Here is a 24795-nt window from a genome sequence, read left to right as displayed (position 1 = left end):
GCAGCTGGGTAGAGTCTTTCTTTTTACCTTAAGGTGGTATAGAAGGGCTCTCTTTGGCAACTTTCTTTGTTGAAGTAGACTTGTTTGGCTTCTTCTCCAGTGTGTAGCTGGAGGCCTGGGTGGTGTCTTCCATCTACTTTTCTGTAGCCTGATCTGATCTGGTGTGAGATGAGGGCCTCGCTGTTAACCTGGTTTCTATTCTTTATTGTTGCCTAGGAAATTCCATTAAATCCACTGAATTCCATGAAGGAGGCAAAGCATCCAGGAATAAGACACAGCTCCCTTCACTGAATTCATGTGAAATCCTGGAAAACCCCTCCTGTATCCATGAAGACTGCTTGGGGACAGTCAGGAGTTTTTGTGCTCAAGGGTCTCCCTGACGTTTCCCTGAGCTGCCTGCTCAATACCTCCGCCACCACCCTTCAAATTGCCATATTAACAAGAATTCTGATTTTCTTTTCTTTATGTTACATCTATTCATGACTACACTGGGCAGGTGAGATAGCAGCTATGCCTTTATATAAAACTTTTAAATTCTATTTTTTATTTTATTTATTTATTTTTTAGAGACAGGGTCTTGTTCTGTCACCCAGACTGGAGTGCACTGGTATGATCACAGCTCACTGTAACCTTAGACTCCTGGGCTCAAATAATCCTTCCTCAGCCTTCTGAGTAGCTAGGACTCCAGGTGCACACTACCATTCCCAGCTAATTTTATTTATTTATTTGTTTGTTTGTTTGTTTTTGTAGAGACAGAGTCTTGCTATGTTGCTCAAGCTGGTCTTGAACTCCTGGGCTCAAACAGTCCTCCCACTTCAGCCTCCTAAAGTCCTGGGATTACAAGCATGAACCACCATGCCCAATCTATTCCAGTTTTTAAATTTTCATACATATCTATTAGATGTTTATAGTGTAAGGTTGAACTCCATTCTTTGCTTCTCTGTTGCTGGTAACTTTTTGGCTATATTTTTACTAATTTTGCACATTCGTTTACATATTGGTAAAGGAACAGTCTGTGATCTGGATTTATTCAGATCTTTATTCAGAATTACCAACTGTTTTATTAGTCATTTTATCCTAAATATGTCTCTACTTACTAGTGATTTGCAGTATATTCCAAGTTAGTTGTAAAAACATTTCACAATAGACTAATTTCATGCTTTCCTGTGAAACTGTCTTAAATTTAAAAAGTAAAGTTTTTAATATTGTAAGTAGCTGCCAGAAATAAACCAATGCTAGCTTCAAGTTCATACTTCTTACAATGAGAATTTTAAATTTCCTTACTCTTGGGAAATAGCAGGGCCTTGCTGTTTTTAACAGTGAATTAACGCTTTGAATTTTTTGGTTTCTGTCTCTCAGAAAAGATGGATTTGTTTGGCTTTAAATATTGAGAGAGTTTCTAGAGACCCACGGGAAATGAGAAATATGCACTTTTGTAGCAATGACTTTTGAAAGACTAGCTAAAATCCTGAAGACTCAGCAGAAGAAAGATATTAAACTGACTTTGTCGTTTTGTTGATTATTAAATTAAGTGGAAACACAAAATGCAACCTTTGAGTCCAATACATTCATCCCCCTAGGCCCTCTGTCATCTTCAAATCAATCAGTAAAACACAGCGTGTCTCCCTGGGGGACTGTGGCAGTCTTACCTTCATGTAGTAACCTAAGACTCTCCGTAAGAATAAAAAATTAGAGCTAAGGAACAGATTCCAAATAACCAAAAGGCACACAAAAAGCATTTTAAAATATAGTGATCAAAAACACTAATGCCGTTAAAAGAAAAAGCAGAAAATAATAAAGTAATATAATGTGATCTTGCAAAAAACAGCCTGTGATCTTACATTTCAAAACATGTCTCTCCTGTTCCTGGCACATACAAGGCCAGATGCGCTACCCGCTCCATCCTTCACATTCTCCCTGCACATCCCATTCAAACCTTTCTGCACACGGCCATGTTAAAAAGTAATGAAAATATCTGAGTCTGCCTGGCACACTCAGAGATTCTCATGACAAGTTCTTCCCTCACTGAGCACTTCCCTGACCACCCAAAATAACCACCCCCTCCCTCCATCTACCTACACACATGTGCGCGCACACATGCACACATACATACACACACACGCACACACCTCTGAGTCTCACGGTCCTCTAATTATTGATATCCCTTATTACTATGGGAAATTCCTTGTCTATCTATGTACTTGTCAGCGGTATGTCTCTGCCCTAAAGGAGAAATCTTACATCGATTCATCCTCAATCCCCAGCACCTAGAAAAGTATGTGACTTAGTAAGTGAGTGTGTGCCTACATATTTGGATCAAATGGTTTCACAGTTAATTAGAGATGAGAATCACTTAATTGTTTCTTAGGCTTGGGTTTTCCTGTCACACAGAAGCCTTCAGAATATACAGATGTCTTTTTGCCCTAGAAGCCAAACAGAGCAGAAGATTGTAGACCCCAGCTTGTTGGGTTACTCCTGGATTGATTCCAAATACGATATTTCTTTCCAGGCCAGAAAATCGACAGACACTGTCCAACACAATGTGATTGGTCAGAACATCCAATGCGTCACCGACCTGTAGTAACAGATCACATTCCTCCTCGAGCTGAGACATTTTTCTCTTCCTCATTGCTGTTAGAAGCCTGTCTTTATATTTTTCCACTTCACTTGCTTTGGTGAAAAGCACAGCAATATCCCTCGGAGAATAACCATTCCGGAAGAGGAAACGGCATTTATCCGCTACATAGACCAGTATCTCCTCCAAGTTCAAGTCTTCAATAATCTCTAAGTTGCCTGGGACACCTTGAGCCCATTTAGGTTCATAGAGCATCTCCAGGGACTCAGGGGGGAGGTTAGGTGGAAGATTTTGTCTGGCTTCCTGCATTATTTGTTGTAGGTAATTGGCTATTGGATCTGCACTGCGGACCACTCTGGTGATCTCTTCTCTTGGATACTGGGCTGAGAGAGGTGGGAGGCCACTGCAACTCAAGTGATTGGTCTGAAAGTAGTCCAGAAAGATCCAGAGAACTCCTGGGCCATCCCTTGCTGTCTGAGTGATGAACTTTGCTTTCCCATACCAGTCCCCATCTTCAGTGCGGAAATTCTGAGCATCATCAATGACAATGTGCTGGACGTGTTCAAAGTTGTTTTTCATGAAGGTTTTCCGGGTCACTGGCTGGCAGATGTTTTTCTTGCTGAAACAGTAAGAAACACAGTCAGGTTTTCCCCCAATGAAACAAACAAAGCCAATTCTACTCTTAAACCCCTCTGGGCACGGTAAATGCAATATGAATTTTAGCAAGTAAACTGAAAGCCACACCAGCCACAGTCACTCAAGAAAAGAAAGTGAACACAGACAGGCAGCATACCTCACCAACTTCTTCAGGGGGTAATTTTCACAGATGTAGAGAATGTTAGTCGGTTCACAGTGAAACACATTCTTGATCTTCTCCATGATCTTAAGAGCCAAGATGGTCTTCCCTGATCCAGGTAAGCCATGAACAAACAACTCTTTGGTCTTGCGAAGGTTCTTTGAAAGCAACTCATACTGTTTATTTGTCAGTAGGTTCAAAACCTCAGAGCCCAGCTCTTCACTTAAGAAGGATTTGAACCCAAGCAAGACTATCACGAGGGACTGTAACAGGGCTTCCATGTGCTGGGGGGTCATGAAGTTATAGGATTCAGGGTAAATTTGTAAATATGAACCGCAAACGCTCTGTGCTTTTCTATCAGAATTCAGCACACAGACCAAGGGGGTAATGCATAACCTCCCAGTGTAGCCGCCTTTGTTTACCAGCTTCTGCTTCAAAGAATAAGCAACTACCATAGAATAGCCCTTGCACCCTGCATCCCACTTGCTGAAGATGGTGTAGAGAATAGGGGTGTTGTTCTGGGAAATTAGAAGAGCATCACAGATGACTCCCTGCTTCTCTTGCAGACCTAAGTCCACAGCCCAGCTTTGAGAAAAAATCAATATTCCTTGAGAGAAAGGGCGCATTTCTGTATTTATCAAGTCTCTGAGTCCTTTATGTTGTGAGAAGAGTTCCTTGTAGAGGCTTTCTGGAGTATACACCACTCTGTCTGAAAATACTAGACAGGGAAAGAATGGGAAGAAATTAGAAAAGCCTCAGACAAGCTAGCAATCATCATTATACGTAGAAGGTTCAATCAACACTGGCACTCTACCATGTATCTACAATAGCTTATACATTAGTAATAAAAGGATAAACAATTCTCGTTTTGATGGAGCACTAATTAGCTGGTATAAACAGACAATAATAATTATGGTACAAAGTGGTCAATACAACCAGAGGGAAGGACAGAAAGTATTATGTGAATACCAAGGAAAGGTACAATTTAGGAAAGAAGAAAATATGAAAGTATGAAGAAGGAAACACCTGAGCTGATTCTTTTTTCTCTTTTTTCTTTTCCTTTTTTTTTTTTTTTTTGAGATGGAGTCTTACTCTGTCACACAGGCCAGAGTACAGTGGCATGATCTCAGCTCACTGCAACCTCTGTCTTCTGAGTTCAAGTGATTCTCCTGCCTCAGCCTCTGGAGTAGCTGGGACCAACGGTGTGCACCACCACGCCCAGCTAATTTTTCTATTTTTTGTAGAGATGGGGTTTCACCGTGTTGGCCAGGCTAGTCTCAAACTCCTGGGCTCAGGTGATCTGCCCGCCTGGGCCTCCCAAAGTGCTGGGATTACAGGCGTGAGCCACCACACCCAGCCCTGAGCTGATTTTTAAAGGATGACTTTGAGTTTGTGAGTTGAAGAGGAGAATAGAGAGATGGTCATAAGAGGGCACATGAGTAACACTCAGGAACAAGAAACAGCAAGGAAGCCGGGCGCGGTGGCTCATGCCTGTGATCCCAGCACTCTGGGAGGCTGAGGCAGTTGGATCACTTAAGCCCAGGAGTTCAAGACCAGCCTGGCCAACATGGTGAAACCCCATCTCTACAAAAAATACAAAAATTAGCCAGGCATGGTGGTGCGTGCCTGTAATCCCAGCTTCTCGGGGGGCTGAGGCACAAGAATCGCTTGAACCCAGGAGGCGGAGATTGCGGTGAGCTGAGGTCACAACACTGCACTCCAGCCTGCGCAACAGAGTGAGATCCTGTCTCAAAAAAAAAAAAAAAAGCAAAGTCCATTCAGGTCACTCACTCCAAGCAGTTTGTGTTGCTGACATCCAAAGTGTGAAGCAAAGAGGTGAAAACGAGGATGGGGAGGAAGGCATTAGAGTGCCATCTTAAAACCTGGCAAGATTACGTACTGTATGGTTTCATTTACAGATGCCAGAGGTTAGGGATTTGGGGAGTGTTTGACTAAAAAGGGATAGCATGGAGACTCTTTTTTAGTGGGGGGGAGGGACGCGGTCTTGCTCTGTCACCTAAACTGGGGTACAATGGTATGATCATGGCTCACTGCAGCCTCTACTTCCTGAGCTCAGGTGATTCTCCCACCTCAGTTTTCCAGGTAGCTGGGACTACAAGTACATGCCACCATATCCAGCTAATTTTTGTATTTCTTTGTAGAGACAGAGTTTCACCATGTTGCCTAGGCTGGTCTTAAACTCCTGGGCTCAAGTGATCCTCCCACCTCGGTCTCCTAAAGTGCCGGGATTACAGGTGTGAGCCACCTCACCCGGCCATCTCCCTTTTTCTTTCTGGTAGGATAAAATGATTCCAAGCTTCTTCCAGAAGAGAAATGCCATGATAATATCATGTTGGTGAAAGTGTATTTGGATATATGTTTTGGATTACAATCTGGCGATATCCATCTAAATTTACAAGCAATTATACTATTTGGAATTTTTTTCTTTTCTTTTCTTTTCTTTTTTGAGATGGAGTCTCGCTCTGTCGCCCAGGCTGGAGTGTAGTGGCACAATCTCGGCTCACTGCAACCTCCGCCTACCGGGTTCAAGAGATTCTCTTTCTTCAACCTCCTGAGGAGCTGGGACCACAGGCGCATACCACCACGCCCAGCTAATTTTTTGTATTTTTAGTACAGAAGGGGTTTCACTCTGTTAGCCAGGATGGTCTTGATCTCCTGACCTTGTGATCCATTTGCCTCGGCCTCCCAAAGTGCTGGGATTACAGGCCTGAGCCACTGTGCCCGGCCACCACTTGGAATTTATCCTTAAAGAACACCTCAGGTATATTATGGTAAAATGTATACTGTAGCAATGTTTAAAAATGAAGAAATTAAACATCATATAAAAGTCCATCAAAAAAATGACTGGGCTGGGCGCTGTGGCTCATACCTGTAATTCCAGCACTTTGGGAGGCTGAGGTGGGTATATTACCTGACGTCAGAAGTTTCAGACCAGCCTGGCCAACATGGTGAAACCCCGTCTCTAATAAAAATGAAAAAAAAAAATAGCTGGGTGTGGTGGCATGCACCTCTAATTCCAGCTACCTGGAAGGCTGAGGCAGAAGAACCGCTTGAACCCAGGAGGTGGAGGTTGCAGTGAGCCAAGGTTTCACCATTGCACTCCAGCCTGGGCAACAAGAATGAAACTTTATCTCAAAAAAAAAAAAAAAAAAAAAAGACTGGTGGCTGGGCGTAGTGGCTCATGCCTGTAATCCCAGCACTTTGGGAAGCTCAGGTGGAAGGATTGCTTGAGTCCAGGAGTTTGAAACCAACCTGGGCAACACAGGGAGACTCCATCTCTACAAAAGTTAAAAAATTAGCCGGGCATAGTAGAGTGCCGCTACTTTGTAGAGACGGGGTCTTGCTATGTTGTCCAGGCTGGTCTCAAACTCCTGGACTTAAGCAATTCCACACCTCACTCAAGTGCTGGGATTATAGGTATGAACCACTGTGCCCAGTCTTTTCACTTTCTTTAAGGTATATTTTGAGGAACAGCTCTTAATTTTAATGTAGTAACATTTATCAATCTTTTTGTTTAAGTTTGATCCTTTTGTGTCTGGTTTAGGAAATCCTTTCCTACCCCAATGATATAATTACTCATATATATTTTCTACTGACAGTTTTAAAGGTTTGGCTTTCATATTTAAGTCCTTAAACCTCTGGAATTGATTCCGTATATAATATAAAGTAGGAGTCAATTTTTTATATGAATGAACAATCAACATATTCCAAAGCAACCAGAGATGGCCAATTACCTGGAAAGTAGCGTTTCTGCTGCTCTTTCAGACGTTCCAAATTCTTATGAATGCACACGGTCTTGCTGTGGGGTGTGGCAGATGACAAACTCAACGCAAGGACCATCTCAGGACACCTGGAAAGATCTTAGGAAACAAGAACCAAGGATTCAATATGCAAAAAGGCAGACCCCAACTTACAGCTGAACTGTGCTGCAAAGTCTTTCACCTAGTCTTACAACTCAAGCCACGGCCCACAGATACTTGCCTTTACATCTTGGGTGAGCTCAGGAAAGCCTACTGAGGTTTTTGAAGGAAAAAACCTAGCATGAAGCAACACTTTTTAATTTTATTATGTCAAAACGAAACTATATTTCTATTATTTATTTATTTATATTTTGAGACAGTCTCACTCTGTTGCCCAGGCTGGAGTGCAGTGGCATGGTCTCAGCTCTCTGCAACCTCCGTCTCTCAGGTTCAAGTGATCCTCCTGAGTAGCTGGGATTACAAGCGTGCATCACCACATCCAGCTAATTTTTTGTATTTTTGATAGAGACGGAGTTTCACCATGTTGGCCAGGCTGGTCTCGAACTCCTGACCTCAGGTGATCTGCCCCCCTCGGACTCCCAAAGTGCTGGGATTATAGGCATGAGCCACCATACCCAGCCTGTTTTTATATTTTCAGAATGCTATTTTTAAAAGACAAATGATGAGAAGATGCAAAGGCCAATGGATATAAATATCCAAGCAGATTCTGAAGTGGACTTTGTTTTTTCTGGACTTTTGAAGAAGTTACTATTGGTTTTCTCTTGTCTAATTTTATCTCAGGCTTTCCTTTTCCAGAGTAGATGCGTGTCACCAACCATCCTCTGGCTTATCACGTACTGGCTCCCCAAAGGAAAAAATGGGAAAACAGAGCGAAAGCCATGATTTGGTCATGTTTTGGTCCAAAAAAGGGAAGTGGGCAGTGAGAAAGGGCGAATATTTAAGAAGGGAAAGTCAGGTATAACTCCCAATGGAATCCCTCCCCCCATGTAAATGACGAGTTGATGGGTGCTGATGAGGTGATGGGTGCAGCACACCAACATGGCACAAGTATACATATGTAACAAACCTGCACGTTATGCACATGTACCCTAGAACTTAAAGTATAATAAAAAAAAAAAAAAAGGGAAAGTCAGAGGAAAGTGGCAGTAAATTAAAGGGGACACATCTGTACATGTGAAAAAAAGAAATTTCCTGACTAATTAAATGCAAGCTCATAATAGAAAAATAAGAGAAGAGGCTTGAATATGTACATAAGAAAGGATGTGAAAATTGAAATAACTAGGTCAAACAGCCCCCTGCACCAGCCTTTAATGGGGCTACTAGCCAGGGCATCTATTGAATGAAGACTAATTAAGATGGCAGAAAAAAGGAAGGGCAATAATCCACGAACTGCATCTACAGGGATTAATAAGTCAGACAATTGCAACTCAGAGAGTAAATCTCTTTCCCCAGATGCCAAGGAATACCATGTCTCTCTTTCCTCTCTGATCTGCCCTGCCTTGCTGCCAGCAAACATTACAACCATTTTGGATATTGCTCCCTAACCTGGGTCGGCTTCCATCATCCAAGCAGTCCATTCTCTTGTGGGCAATTGTCTCACACGGTTGTCCTTCACCTGCCAGGAACTAGGCGCTTTGGCAAACACCGCACAGCAGAATTGCTCCACCTTGATTGCACAGACATATCCACGAAGGGCCCCCTTATCATGCACTTCAAGGAAGTTAAGGACATACTGTATCTCAGGCCTCTGTGTGCAGAAATGATGGACAGGTAGCTTCTTAATACAGCCATCAATAGAAGCCCTCAAGCTCGTAAGGTCTATTTTCTCTTTTTCACATCCGATCACTTGACAAGTCCCATCGTGCACACCAAAAAATACATATCCTCCTTCGGTATTTGCAAACGCAGAAACACACTTCGGAAGTCTGTCTTTAACACAGTGCGACACGTCTGTTGAGAACATTACAAATTCAACATGTTTGGACTCAGGGAAGTTGAGTTTTTCCAGATACTGAAGCCGCTTTCTATCAAATAAAGCAGCAGCTAAGGCCTTTGTGTTACCTTCATATTGTACACTACTCTGAGCTGCCTGTGGACTTAATGAATTGGAAACATTAATATTCGTAAGAATCTGAGTCCTCCCTTTGAGGAATGCCAGAGCTTCCTGAGAATCCATGACATCGGTGGATGTTCTCTGTCTGTGGTACAAATTGGAGCATAAGGTAGCAAGTGGCACACCAGCCTCTGTGTTCCATGATTTCACAAAAATCAAAAAGTGGTTTTCCTGCTGCATCTCATCTAAATGGCTTCTGAAACTTGGAGGCACATCCAATCCTACTCCATGACTTTCATAATTGTAGCCTTTGTTCTCAATCTCAGCCTTGATTATGCCCCCACCAGAATTCAGCAGAGCACATACTGCTTGCAGAATGATTTCATTCTGTTTCTCCCGCAGGCGAGGGTCCATCTCCTGCCTCCGCCAAGTCCCAAGGATGACTTTTCCTGCATCTACAACACACTCCGGAAAGTTTGTATTCGAATCAATCCTAAGACTCATCTTCTCAGCACTTGGCCTATTCCTATTCTGAAATGTTCTCCTGAAAAACAGAAAGATAGAACCATTAGAACAGGACAAGAATAGGAGAGGCAGGAAAATCAACGGGTTAAGGCCATCCTGCTGAGGTTGGTCCATTCATTTATTCGTGATATGATTTGACTGTGTTCCCACCCAAATCTCATCTGGAACTGTAGCTCCCATAATTCCTATGTGTTGTAGGAGGAACCCAGTGGGAGATAATTGAGCCATGGTGGGCATTTCCCCCATTTTGTTCTCGTGGTAGTGAATAAGTCTCACGAGATCTGATGGTTTCATAAAGGGTTTCCCCTTTCACTTGGCTTTCATTTCTTTCTTGCCTGCCTCCACGTAAGACGTGGCTTTCACCTTCCGTCGTGATTGTCAGGCCTCCCCAGCCATGTGGAACTGTGAGTTCATTAAAGCTCTTTTTCTTTATAAATTAGTCTCAGGTTCGTCTTTAACAGCAGTGTGAAAATGGATGAATGCAATTCCCACATAGCTGGAGGTCAGATTTATACATGAATTTGTAAGGGGAGTTGAGGAACTGAGTCTGCTGGAAGCACACCGCCCCCACAGAAATGACCAACAGGTTATCTTTATGCTGTGTATTTAGTAACTTTCTGCCAAGTTCTCAAAGTGGCAGAGTCTCACAGGTCAGTTGCAGAAAACAGAAAATTTTACATTGATATTTGTGGACTGGAACTGGGAAGCAATGAGAAAGCTTTTGTGATCAGAAGTATCTCTGGGGTGTGCTAATATTTATTGTTTTTCTTGATGTTTTTGTCTTTCTCCTCTCCCTGAGACCTTGGCAATTTTCAGATTATTTTATAGCCTAATATCAGGAGGGAACACATCTGATTGAGTTAAAAATCTGTCTTGTTGCTATGGAACAGATACATAGCAATGATGTTAGCTTCCCCTAATCCAAATGGTTTCCATCTTGTGAAAAAAAAAATCATATATATACATAGTAGCTGTGTTTCTGTGAGCAGGGGCATTTTCAGTGAGAAGGGGCATAGGCAAGACTGAGCCCAACATCTCAGCACCAGGATGCAGTTATTCAGCTTGCTCCAGAGTAACTCTACAAGACATCAAGCACTGCTGCCAAAAAAAAAAAAGTGTTTACTCCAGTGAGAGCAAAGGATCTGAGATCCAGTAGATAATAAATCATGAGTACACAGTGTAAACATTGGCAAAAGAGCTCAAGTTTTTGTTGGGGTGTTACCAGGAAAAGCCACCTGCAAAAGAGCTCAAGTTTTTGTTGGGGTGTTACCAGGAAAAGCCACCTGCCCCAGCTGCCAAGAATTGCCACTGGAATGGCAGGTCCTTGGTGAAATTAACTGTATCCAAGACCTAGTCTTAGACATTTCAGGACCACAAAATTAATCTTTTTAGAACCCCAAAGTTCCCTTCTGAGGGAAGGTGATTTCGTACCCCAAACTCAAAATAGAAATAGCTGAGCCACAGTGATTACTTGATTACTGTTCAGTGGGAAATGTAACTATCGGGGAGCTCAGGCGTTTATTTCAAAGCTTCTCATTCCTTCCTGTAGATGCAGAGCAGTGGTCCCCAGGATCAGTTTCATGGAAGACAATTTTTTCACGGATGGGGGTTGGGGGTTGGTGAGGGGATGGTTTCAGGATGGCACTGTTCTACCTCAGATCATCAGGCATTAGATTCTCATAAGGAGCACGCAGCCTAGATCCCTCACATGCACAGTTCACAATAGGGTTCATGCTCCTATGAGAACCTAATGCCACCGCTGATATGACAGGAGGCAAAGCTCAGGCGATAATGCTCACTCACACTCACCTCCTGCTGTTCAGCCCGGTTCCTAACAGGACACAGACAAGTACTGGTCCACGGCCGGGGGGTTGGGGACCCCTGGTATAAAGTATGTGAAGCCAGATTTCAGAAGGTTGCTTGATAAGCATGAAATCAGATCAAAAGAGGCTTTTTATGACCTGATTGACCTCAGTATCCACAATTTCATGCAGCTGTGCCACAAGGCAATCACTAAAAGGAAGGTGGCACCTTGTAATAGTAAATCGCTTGGGCTGTGGAATGAGGAAAACCTGAGTTCAAACTCCCAGTATTTGCCAGCTTTATGTCTTTGGGAAAATTGTTTTAACCTATGTTCATATACTCTGAAACAGGTTTAAAGGAACCAACTTGGTAGTGTTTTGTGAGATTAAAACAGAAAAAAAAAAGCAGATATCCTGGAGAGATGAACAAGAATTTTCAAAGCATTGCTGTTCAAAACAGCAAAAAAATTGGAAATAAATGTTGATAAAGTCATTCTCAGTATGGAAAATGACATTCGCTTTCACTAAAACAGGCCCTATTTTGTTTTGTTTTTTTGAGATGGAGTCTAGCTCTTGTTGTCTGGGTTGGAGTGCAGTGGCGTGATCTCAGCTCACTGCAAACTCCGCTTCCAGGGTTCAAGCGATTCTCCTGCCTCAGCCTCCCGAGGATCTGGGACTACAGGTGCCTGCCACCATGCTCGGCTAATTTTTGTATTTTTAGCAGAGATGGGTTTCACCATGTTTGCCAGGCTGGTCTTGAACTCCTAACCAGTGATCTGCCTGCCTTGGCCTCCCAAAGTGCTGGGATTACAGGCGTGAGCCAGTGCGCCTGGTCTATATGCACTATTTTGAAAGAACTCTAAGAATACAATGTTGTAAAAAATACACAAACCACAGAACACATCTATTATGATTCCATTTACATGAAGTTCAAAAACAGGTAAAACTAAATAGTATATTATTTAGGGAGACATATATAGGTAGTAGTATCATAAAGAAAAGTAAGGAAATAATAGACATGACATTCAAAATAGTGGCTGCCTCTGGTTGGGGAGGAAGAGGATGGAATTAGGGAGACAGAAATAGGGGCGAAATATACAGGAAGCTTCTTAGCTTCTAGAAATGTATTTCTTAATTGGGGTGAATACATGTGTGTTCATTTTAATATTATTTTTAACTATGCAATAAAGTTATATTCTCTGTTGTACGTGTGATATACTTTACAATAAAATTATCCCAAAATGAAATGAGTTTTCATTTTTTCCCCAGCCATTGTTACACAAGTACAAGCTTTCTGCTCAGGCAGACAATGGTCCCCTGCAGGACTCCATCCATTGTTCCATGTATGCCTTTTCATCTCTAGTTAAAGCCCTAGGGCGCTACCTCCTAACTCTGACAGACACACAGATTAGATCAGATTCTGCTAAAATACCCATGCCTACGCACACGTACGCAGACATACACACACACACACACACACACGCCATAGAAGTCGTTTTCTAAAAGCAGATTCAGTGTTTTCTACATTGTTTTTATTCCAACTTACATATTTCCCAGCAGTAAATGTAATATGTGCTCCATGTCCAAAAAAACAAAAGAAACCTAAAGGCAGAACTGAAGAAAAAGAACACTTATAAATTCACCATTTAAAGATATAGCATTTCTAATGCATTTCCTTCAGCACTTTTCTCTAAATATTTTTGTGTTGTTGGTTTGCAGAGCGATTAACAATAAGATTTGTCTTTTTTAACATAATTAATCCTTTTTCTAATTAGAAGAATAACAGGAGATTCCAACGTAAGAATCCCAAGAAAGATGTCTGTCCCTCCTTCACCCCCATAGACTATTGAAAACAACAGTGAGTGTTTTAAAATCCAGAAATTTATTTATCTATTTATTTTTATTTTTTTGAGACAGAGCCTCGCTCTATTGCCCAGGCTGGAGTGCAGTGGCGCGATCTCGGCTCACTGCAGCCTCTGCCTCCTGGGATCAAGTGATTCTCCTTCCTCAGCCTTCCGAGTAGCTGGGACTACAGGCGCAAGCCACCATGCCCAGCTAATTTTTGTATTTTTAGTAGAGACAGGGTTTTGCCATGTTAGCCAGGCTGTCTCGAACTCCTGATTTCAGGTGATCCACCCGCTTCAGCCTCCCAAATTGCTGGGATTACAGGCATGAGCCACCACGCCCGGCCGAAATTCAGAACTTTAAACCTCGATATATGTGCAGAAGGAATGCCAAGTGCAGTGAAAACCTGAGCAGGGAAGTTGATGACACCAAAATAGAATGCCTGCAGTGACGGATGCTGGGCATTGCCAGCAAAATTTGAAGTTCTCTGAAGTAGGAAGAAAACCAGTGACTCATGCATGATTACAGAACCCTCTGTCATAAGAGTTGGCACCGTGAACTGAGATTTCAGATTTCGCACTATCTGGACAGTGTCCTTGCCCTGCCCCCTGCATTTCTTCCCTCAAAAAACTGGATGCAGGAAACAAGAGACTCAACAAGGAAAGGAGGTTTAAAAATTCCCTGGCTGTTTGTGAAGGGAGGTCCGGGAATGACAGCTGTACAGCAGGGCTATAGATCACCAGGAAAACTACACAACAGAGCAGTAGGCTTCAGTGGATAGCGCCTAAGACCATGCAATTGACAGATCACTTAATCAGTTAGTAAACTGAAAGGGTGGAGAGTAGGGGATGAATTGGTCATAGGCACTTAGGAAAATAGGCAAATACAAAAGCAGTATAGTAAATAAAAGATAACCATAAAGCATTATTTGGCACCATTGTAAATAAAGTCCTAGTCATGATAATATAAGCCCTGAATATTGTTCTGATAAAAAATGATGATATAAGATACAGTTGTATTGGCAGGATGTGGAGAAGGAAGGCATAGGATAAGAAGTGTTGGCCAGGTGCAGTGGCTCATGCTTGTAATCCCAGCATTTTGGGAAGACAAAACGGGTGGATCACCTGAGGTTAGGAGTTCGAGACCAGCGTGGCCAACATGGTGACATCCCATCTCTATTAAAAACACAAAAATTAGCCAGGTATGGTGGCACACGGCTGTAGTACCAGCTACTCAAGAGGCTGAGGCATGAGACTCACTTGAGCCCAGGAGCTGGAGACTGCAGTGAGCTGAGATCATGCCACTGCACTCCAGCCTGGGTTACAGAGTGAGACTCCATCTAAAAAAAAAAAAAAAAAAAAAAAAAAAAAGATGTTAGCTATACTTAGGCCAGGCACAGTGGCTCACACCTGTAATTCCCCCATTTTGGGAGGCCAAGGTGGGAGGATTGCTAGAGGCCAGGAGCCTGGGCAACATAATGAGATAATGGGTCCCCATCTCTTCAAAAACCAAAATACCAAGCATGGTGGTATGCACCTGTAGTCCTACCTACTTGGGAAGCTGAGGTGGGAGGATCTCCTGAGCCCAGTGGATTGAGGCTGCAGTGAGCCAAGATCATACCACTGCACTCCAGCCTAGGTGATAGAGTGAGACCCTGTCTCCAAAGATTAGAGAGAGAGAGAGAGAGAGAGAGAGAGAAAGGGAGACAGAGAGAGGGAAATATACAGTCATCTTACAGAAACAAACAATATCTTCTGTGGTCTGAATGTTTGTAACTCCCTAAAGTTCATTGTTCAAATCCTAACCCCGAAGGAGATGGTATTAGGAGGTGGGGCCATTGGAAGCTGATTAGGTCACGAGGATGTACCCTCATAAGTGAGACTAGTGCCCTTGTGAAAGAGGTCCAAGGGAGCATATATGCCCCCCTACCATTCGAGGACCCAGTGAGAAGGCACCATCTATGAGGGCCCTCTCCAGATACTGAATCTCTCAGCACCTTGGACTTCCCAGCCGCCAGAACTGTGGGCAGTAAATTTTTGTAGTTTATAAGCCGCCCAGTCCGTGGCATTTTGTTACAGCAGCCCAAATGGACTAAGACAATATCTAAAATAAGAGAGGGTAGGAGGGAGAACGGAGAAAATAAGCATGCTGTTTAGAAATACAGAAACAAATGCCAGAAGAAAAAGCCAGAGACACAAGAGGCTCCTGGCAAGCAGGAGAAGTGGGAGAGGGCGAGGCCATTCCTTCCTGTGTCTAAGGAACTGTGATTTTCCAAACTACATTCATGAGACTTCCACTTCCAGTCAGAATAGAGTACTAGGGGCTAGGCTACTCTCCTGTCTGAAACAACTAAAATAGTTTTGAAGAAAATTTGATGAACACTAGAAAAAAATCAAGATCTAAGATGTTCCACAAACCTTAAGCACAAGAAATGTGAAAACAAAACAAAACAAAACAAAAAACATACTGAGGAACATCATAATTAAGTTGTTCAAAACCAGTGATACAGAAAAAAAATCTTCAAAGCATCCAGAGGAAAAAGGCACACTATATAGAGAAACAAAAAGTGACATTAGAATTTTTCTAGTATTATGTTGTTGACAGGTGACACACAACCTGAAAATAGCCTCAGCTGTCCTTTTTGGTTTTTGGTTTTTTAGAGACAGGGTTTCACTCTGTCACCCAGGCTGGAGTGCAGTCATGGCTCACAGCAGCCTTGAACTCCTAGGCTCAAGCTATCCTCTTGCCTTAGCCTCCCAAGTAGCTAGGACTACAGGAATGTGCCACAATGCACAGCTAATTTTTAAATTTTTTTATACAGACAGGGTCTTACAATGTTGCCTAGGCTGGTCTCAAACTCATGACCTCAAGCAAACCTCCTGTCTCAGCCTCTTAAAGTGCTGGGATTACAGGTATAAGCCACCATGCCCCACTGCTCAGCTGTCTTTTTAGTTTTCCCACGGATGTTGATTTAAGACAGTGATCAATTTGTCTATATCATAATGAGTAATTTCATGTAGAAATTTAGCTAATATCCATTTTAAATAATTTGGTGCCAGCAAGTGGCCATTTTGAGAGCACCAAAGATTATCAGAGTAAAGATTCAACCAGATTTCTTCATGGGCGGATCACCTGAGGGCAGGAGTTTGAGACCAGCCTGGCCAACATGGTGAAACCCTGTTTCTGCTAAAAATAAATTACAAAATTAGCTGGGCGTGGTGGTACGCGCCTGTAATCCCAGCCACTCGGGAGGCTGAGGCAGGAGAACCACTTGAACCTGGGAGGTGGAGGTTGCAGTGAGCCGAGATCATGCCACTGCACTCCAGCGTGGGTGACAGAGTGAGACTCTGTCTCAAAAAAAAAAAAAAAAAAAAAAATGGAATGTCTGTGCTGCATGAGAAACCATGAGGTCAGGCGAGGAGTGAGCCTAGAGCTAGTGTGGCAGAAGCATCATCAAGTTTTCCAGTGACAGCTAATGACCTAAAACAAGAGAAATAAGCCTTTTAAACAGGTCAAGAGTGAGGCTACAATAAATAACGGGGTTTTAATGGTTTCCATGAAGTTAAAGGCCCAAGGGCATGTCTAGATCACTCTTGCACAAATAGAAAAAAAATGGCTGTCTACAGTTGGGGTGCTTTGGGAAGGAGGCTGTTGAAGAACTGATTTCAGGTTCCAGGAGGTCTTTATGTTTGGACTTTCAAAGGAGAGAATCCCTCACTGAAGACAGTCAATCTGTAAAGAGGTGCTCCAATTTCAGAAAACTTTGGCACCTATTGTCTTCAATATCCAGTTAAACCTAGAAATCCTCCATCTGTCATTTTGTGAGGGATTTACAATAACTTTGGATAATCTTTAGTCTATCAGGAGAGAATATTTATCCCTCCTTAGACAAGTTTACCTCAAATAGTGAATTGTGTTTTGGTAAAATTGTAACTTAGCCTTAAAAATTTTATGTCCCTTTTCTACTAAGGGTGAGAGCAAGTAAATGGAATCTTTTTAACAGACTTCCTTGTTCTCTGAACAAAGTAGGAGATCATTTTTATATTGTATCAGAACTGAATCACAAGGGAAAACTTATATCTTTTAACTCTTGATTGAGCATTTGGACAAAAACAGGGGCTTCAATGAATCTCTGGAGCATGACTGTCCAGTTATACCATTGTCCTTCCTAAGGCAAAGGTAGGAAAGTATTGACTGTCTTTGTCTAAAGGTGCCCTGAAAAAGGTAGAGAAAATTTCTACTACAGTAAAGCAAGTGACTTCAGGTAGAATTGATGACAGATGGTGTGTGAGTTAGGCACTACTAGGAAAAAAGAAATGACAATTTTGTTGACGGTTCTGAAGTCTTAAATCAGTATCTCCATCTACTTGGTTTCTTTGCTGGCAGGACAGGAGTGTTACTAGGAGATATAAGAGGACCTTTGCATATAAGGCCTTCGAGTCCTTCCTTTGCTTCTCACTTCAATGGATATTGAGGAAGTTTGAGTAATCGTTTTACAGGATCTGTCTGAGTTTAGTAAGTTCTGCTTATTATTTTGCTGCTCCAATTATTCGTCCTATGTGAGTGGAATTTTTAGCCCCTTACACTGTCAGGTTTGGTGTCAAGATATTTATTTGGAATACGCATCAAATATAATAGAGAAAGCAAAGGTGTATTCAGAGCAGGTGCAACTTGATTATGAATAGAGAAGTCTCTGAAACATCAGCACATATTACAGTTCCATTTGCAAATTAAGTCTCTATTAAATTTGGCATGGTATCAAAGAGCAGGAAGGAATGCTTTTCAGTCAAGGACTAAGGGCTACAGTTGAGGGCTAGGAGATGGAATAAATATGTGGCTTATATGTGGGTTATTTGAAAGACCTACCACCTGTGTGGTATGTTTACTCAGAGGAAGAGATTGAGCAAAAGGGACAGGGTTTAACTTAGAAAGAGTAGCACCATGTTTACCAGAAATCCAGAAATTGATGAGTTTGACCACCTGTATTTATAGTTAAATCATCTTGAGTGTTTAGGGAAAGGCAGACTATTGGGTAGTTTCTCCTTCTTCTGAGCACCCTCGTTGATCTGAACTGATGGATTTTTATTTGTCTTGATTCTGTTTACAATATCTGTAAGTGTCCTTGTCAATAGGTGGTTGATTGGGAAGTGAACCACAAGTTTATTTCGAGTCCTGTCTCATTTTAGTTCTAAAGCTCTTTCAAAATGTTCTGCCAGGTGTTACAATTCAGAAAAAGGGGTTGTTTTCCATTCTAATTTCTGTTTTAGAATTAAGTCTCCAATTTCATAATTAACTCCACTGACAAAATGAGATGAAAGGGCTGCTTTTTACCACCTTCTTTAACTGATGTGTTGGAAGGTATTTCCTAGTCTATCCTGAAAAAGTCCGATGGCTTTATTTTTTTGTTTGCATGGTCCGATGGATTTTTATTATAAATGTTTGGGGTATGGCTTTTAGGAGACTTTGCCTTACTTTTTGGATCCTTTTCCTTAAACCCTCAGATTTACTGGAAAGAGGGATACTGTGGGTCCCTTTCTGAGTCTGTCCAATTAGCTTTTGCCCTCCAGGATTTAACACCTTAGCTTCTGACCAACATGTGTACACGTTGATAGAGGTTAGGTAACCCTACGTCATATGTACCTAGAAGAATTCTAAATTCTTTTATGAATTTTTGCTGGTCTTGTCTGGGTTTAGGGAAACAAACTTTAAGTATGATTCTTAATTCAGTTCGGATCCAAGGTTTAAATTCTACAGATGCCTGCATACCTGGCTTAAAGAGAGGGATGGATATTCAGAAGCAACTGGAATTTTGGAGTTTTACGAGAGTTATTGGGCAAAGGGAGGGGGTCTGAAAAAGGGGAAGAGAAGTGAGCAGTTGACTGAAGTACAGGAGAGAGATTATTGAAAGTAATGGCAAAAATCGCAATTACTCTTGCACCAACCTAATAGAAGGACAAGGGGGAAGAGAGAGAGCTGGATACAGGGAGGCAACTGGAAGACAAGAAAAAGAAGTATTTACTAGGGAAATTAGTCTAGTTCATTGTTGCTTAAGTTTGTCAAATTTCCCATTGGCTTTGGGCAAAGAATCTTTCAATGAAGAAATTTTTGATCAGAATTTCATTTGGAGGCCTCTGCCTACCAACAAAAAAACTGCAGCCCCATTGATCCTGAGAAATCTTACTCCTGCTTTTCTAAGGTGCATGTCAAATGAACAATTTTGTTCAAGTCAAATGTTCCCCAAAGTAGCCAGTAAAGGCCCAAATCATCCTTGGAGTCATGCCATTAGGAAGGTAGGAAAGTAGGTGCATGAGTTAGTATTGCACAAAGAAGAAACAGTTTCTCCTAGGTGAGGAGGGTATGCAGACTTAGAAGACCCCATGAGAGCTATTGGCCATCAGTAGGAGTATAATTCTTGTGCATTTTGCGTCTCAGGTCCCCAACCTTACAGTTGGCCACCTCCTAACACAGACCAGACAATCTTTGCCCCAGAGTAGGCAGAAAACCAGAGAGAGCACTCCCTGTGGACCAAAGTGAAGCTCTCAGGACAAAAACGCAAGACAGAAGGAGAACCTGAGCTGGTTTTATTGGTGACTCCACAATAAAATTTGTTCACATGGACGTGGGTTCAGGGAGAACCACAAACTCACTGGACTGTGAAGCGAGCTTGAACAGGCTTATAGGACCTATGCCTGTGTCCGACCCTATCATTCTCCTTCTTCAGACAAACCATTTTTAAACAGCACAACACAAACACACACAAAAGAGAGCCAAAAAAGGTGAAAGAGAATGGCCTGATTCCACCTAGGGCGTCAAATAAATGGACACCAATAACAAAACCCAGGTATCAAACGAGAATAAGTAGCTGAGGAACTCAACACAAAGAGACATTCAGAGCCAGTGCTGACTTATCACATCAGTGCAAACTCAACAAGCCACTCACTGCAAGGTGCAAGATGCCTCTGTAGCAGCCATCCTGTTTGAAAATGGGAGTCCACACAGTGGGCAGTGCAGATGGTATCTTGGTGGAACCTCCAAAGAAACTAAAGACATTAATGAAGTCTGCCTGGATGAGAACAAGCAGAGGCTGTTTATTCAGAGCTCACTATAACGAGGGAGTCAGTCGCCATCATCACTCACATTCGTCAGAGCCTCAAAGACAGGCAGGGGAAAGAAAGACTGATAGTGACAAAAAGGGAATGCTCAGGTATGGTATGATTCAAGGGTGTTGTCATAGGGAAGCTGGAAGCAGGCTAATCAGAAATGAACATCCTGTATGATTGGTTTGGGGAACATATTTGGCTTTCTCTGACTGGTCCTAAGGTGGAATCTGGAGCAAAAATTAAGGAAGCTGTCAGTTATTGACCAGGTCCTGACCACTACCAGTCAACTGCTGCAGAAGCTGTGGTTTGGCTTCCCAGGCTGGTTACTGCAGCAGTTGTGGGTCAGAGTTCTATTTTTGTATATGTCCTGGCCAGAGTTTATATGTATATTTAGCCTCTCAACTATAAAATTTCTAGAGAAAAATATAAGAGAAAATATTTTTGCCTTGGGTTAGGCAAACAATTCTTAAAGATGACGTTAGATGAACAAAAGAATTTTTTTTTTTTTTTTTTTTTTTTTTTTGATGGAGTCTCCCTCTGCTGCCCAGGCTGGAGTACAGCGGCGCTATTTCGGTCACTGGAATCTCTGCCTCTTGGGTTCAAGCAATTCTCCTGCCTCAGACTCTCGAGTAGCTGGGATTATAGGTGCCCGCCGCCACCCCACCTGGGTAAATTTTGTAATTTTAGTAGAGATGGCATTTCACCATGTTGACCGGGCTGGTCTCAAACTCCTGACCTCAAGTGATCTCCCTGCCTCAGCCTCCCAGTGCTGAGTTTATAGGCATGAGCCACTGCACCCGCCCTAGATGCACAATAAATTTTTTCTAAATGATATATTGGACTTTAAGAACTTCTCTTTCTGAAAGACACTATTAAGAGGATGAAAATATAAGCCCCAGCCCATCAGAGGAGGGGGCAATAGAAGGAGCGAGAGCATCAGGATGGTGCTAATGGATGCTGGGCTTAATATCTAGGCGATGGGATGATCTGTGCAGCACACCACCATGGCAACACATTTACCTATGTAACAAACCTGCACGTCCGGCACAAGTACCCCTGAACTTAAAATAAAAGTTTAAGAAAAAAAAGAAAATATAAGCCCCTGACTGGAAGAAGATATTTGCAAATTACATAACTGATAAAGAACTTGGACATAGATTACATACAGAACACTCAAAAAGTAATGATTAAAAAACCCGAATTTAAAAATGAATAAAAGACTTGAATAGACAATTTACCAAAGAAGATATATGGATACAAATAAGCACATTGAATTACGCTCAACATCATTAGTCATCAGGGAAATGCCTATTAAAACTTCAGTGTTACACATCTATTCATCTATTAGAATGGCTAAAATGACGAACCATACTAGTTGTTGGTGAAGATGTGAAGGAATGGGCATCCTCATAAACTCCTGGTAGGGATCTAAAGGGGTATGACCATTTTGGAAAATAATTTGCAGTTTCTTAAGAAGTTCTGCATATGCTTGCCATTTGACCCAGCCATTCCACACTAAAGTGTTTACCCAAGAGGAAAAAAAATAGGCATATGTCCATACAAAGACCTGTACATGAATGTTCATAACATTTTTATTTGTGAAAGCTATAAACTGGAAACAATCCAAATGCCCATCAGCAGATGAATGAAGAAGCCAATAATCATTATCCATATAATTGAAGACCACTCAACCATAACAAAAAGGAAAGAACTATTGGTACCCACAACAACATAGATGAATCTGAAAACAATGATGCTGAGTGACAGAAGCCAGACATAAAAGAGTGTATATCATATGAGTCAATTTGCCATGACAATAATACTGGAAATGATTTCTATTTTCTAATAGTGTAGAGTAGTCCTCCCTTGTCTTTGGTTTGGCTTTCTATGCTTTAGTTACCACAATAAGCTCTTGTCCGAAAATATTAAATTAAAAATTCCAGAAATAAATGATTCATAAGTTTCAAGTTTCATTCGGAGTAGCCTAATGAAATTTCATGCCATCCACTGCCTCTCACCCTGGGACATGAATCATTTCTTTGTCTGGTGTACTCACCCTGTATATGCTACTAGCCCTTAGTCACTTGGTAGCCTTCTTACTTATCAGATCGACTCTAATATTGCTTATATTCAAGTAACCCTTATTTTATTTAATGGCCTCAAATCTCCAGAGTAGTGATGCTGGCAATTCAGACATGCCAAAGAAAAGCCTTTCTTTAAGTGCTTTCTTTAAGCAAAACAGTGAAAGTATAGGAAAAAAACATAGTAGATACACAGTTTGGTGCTACCCATGGTTTCAGGCATCCGGTTTCAGGCATCAACTTAGGGTCTTGGGACATATCCCGTGGTTAAAGTGGGACTGCTGTAAACACCTGTGAATTTTTACAATCAGGCCAGGAGTCAACCACAGCATTTTCCTCTTCTTCCTCTTACATGGAAATAATAAAACTGCTTATTTTCTTAAACAAAAGAGTTTAAGTCTCGTGACATTTTTATAGTGGGGGGAGTTCAAGCAATTCTCCTGCTTCTGGCTCCGAGTAGCTGGAATTACAGGAATGTGCCATCACACCCAGTTAATTTTGTTATTTTTTGCAGAGATGGGGTTTCACCCTCTTGGCCAGGCTGGTCTCGAACTCCTGACCTCAAGTGAACTGCCCACCTCACGCGATACGCCCACCTTGGCCTCCCAAAGTGCCGGGATTACAGGCATAAACCACTGTGCCCCGCCTCTTGTGACATTTAAATGAAAGTTTCCGACACAGGATGTTATCACACTGAATTGCTTGTCTGTTATCCTGCCACAGGGACTCTCACTTCCCATCAGACAAACAGATTAGGAATCGGTTTCTTTTTCCCCTACAAAGGCAGGCACTGACTCCGCCTCCTTCTCACAGGGCAAGACCAGACAAACTCAAGCCACTGCTCTCACGTCCTAGAGGCTTGGCTCTAAACCACCGCCCTCCCACCCGCTATTGGTAGGGGAGGTGGAGAAACTATTGAAAAGTTTCCCCCATCCTCCCTCAAGCATCCCCTCCTGCCTGCATTAGTGCCAAAGGATCCCCTTCTGGTACAACCGAGACTCTCGAGATTTCAGCACCCCAACATTTTAGTGACGAAACCATGAAAATTCTGATGAGGCCCTTGCTTGTTTGCACGTTAGCTACCCGCTTTTTGCCCAATATTCCTTTTTCTAGCAATATAATTATAAACTTTCGATGCACCGTTTCTTTGTCAAGCAGGAGGATATTGCCTCAGAGTCATAAAAAATTTTGCAGAAGGAATGAATGCCTTTAAGGGCATTGCGACCAGCTGCTGACGCCCGGAAGTCCAGTGGTTCAAGGTGTAATCTGAGACTAAGAAATAGACTTTCCCCCTAGGTTCCCTGAAAGTCCCCCTCCCTTCCTTCCTAGTCGCATAAGAACTCCCCGCTACTTATTTTTGTTAGGGTGGATTCGAGAGTCTTGCCCTCTTGCCTTCTCGCTTTGGCCAAATGGAATAAATCTTCCTCTGTCTCCAAGCACCTGTGTGTCAGTGTTTGGCATCAACAGCACATCTGGTTCCTGAGCCTGAGCCTGAATTTGGGCTTCTACAACTCTGGCTCCCGGGACACATGCAAGAGGGAAACGGAATCACACCTTAGTCTCAGCCACTGCGGAGAGAACCCACAGGGGCTCTAGTTAGTCACTGTATGGGGGATACAGGGCTTCGTGGGCTGCCCTAGTAGCCTGCCCCCGTTGTTACCGTTTCAAGACTGACGTTCCAAGCCAGGGGCTTATAGGCAAGGCTCTGGAACAAAGCCTCTTGTAATAGACTGGACATTGGCCCTATTTGTCCCCAGGCCACACCCATTTATCTTCATCCTCGGGAGGATGTCCTTCGTGCTCCTGAACCGTGGGGAAATGTTGCCAGGCTTGGTTTGGCAAGATTTAGGCTGTGCTAGGTCGGCGTCTCTCCCTCCTCCCCAGCTCGCCCCGCGTTCCGAGCCTCCCCAGCTCCCGAGTCCTTCGCCGCTAGCTGTCGTTGGAGGTGCTCCTGAGTCAACAAACTAAATCTCCCCAGCGGGAAAGACGCTCTTCCGGCAGCTCCCAGACCCGGGGAGCTGCAGTCGCCGCACCTTGCCTTCACCACAGCCCCATAGGAGAACCCGCGCAGACTGGAGGAGGTTTGGGGAAGGCATGGGCAAAGAAGCGCGGGGGATTCGTTACCCGCCGGGGTTCTCCTCTGCAGCGCGTCTCCCTCCAGGAGCAGGAAATGGAGCCTCCCAAGTCCAGAGCAGAGAAGATGAGCCCGCGGGGTCCCGGGCTTATATCAGCTGAG

At 42.7% G+C, this 24795-nt stretch overlaps 1 protein-coding gene across 1 annotated transcript; it reads right to left on the bottom strand.

The window, feature by feature from the left end:
• Positions 1 to 1019: 1019 nt before the first annotated feature.
• On the bottom strand, positions 1020 to 24795 carry SLFN5 (schlafen family member 5). Its single transcript, XM_009190119.4, has 5 exons — positions 24684 to 24795; positions 8699 to 9750; positions 7127 to 7252; positions 3369 to 4089; positions 1020 to 3194 (listed from the first exon to the last, which is right to left on the bottom strand). The coding sequence occupies exons 2-5, from the start codon at positions 9708 to 9710 to the stop codon at positions 2384 to 2386; spliced, it is 2670 nt and encodes an 889-aa protein (XP_009188383.1). The 5' UTR covers positions 9711 to 9750; positions 24684 to 24795; the 3' UTR covers positions 1020 to 2383.

The sequence above is a fragment of the Papio anubis genome, chromosome 17, assembly GCF_008728515.1.
Source record: "Papio anubis isolate 15944 chromosome 17, Panubis1.0, whole genome shotgun sequence".
Lineage (NCBI taxonomy): Eukaryota > Metazoa > Chordata > Mammalia > Primates > Cercopithecidae > Papio > Papio anubis.
The sequence above is the reverse complement of the archived record's forward strand: the minus strand, read 5'-3'. Positions and strand labels throughout refer to the sequence as shown.

Bases quoted from the DNA above. Each gene is read 5' to 3' on its own strand.
- SLFN5 (XM_009190119.4), bottom strand. From the start codon at position 9,710: ATGAGTCTTAGGATTGATTCGAATACAAACTTTCCGGAGTGTGTTGTA. The intron at 7,253-8,698 runs GTTAGGGAGCAA...TTGTTTCCTAAG, and splicing joins GATGATGGAAGCCGACCCAG to ATCTTTCCAGGTGTCCTGAG. The intron at 3,195-3,368 runs GTATGCTGCCTG...TTACTGTTTCAG, and splicing joins CCCCTGAAGAAGTTGGTGAG to CAAGAAAAACATCTGCCAGC.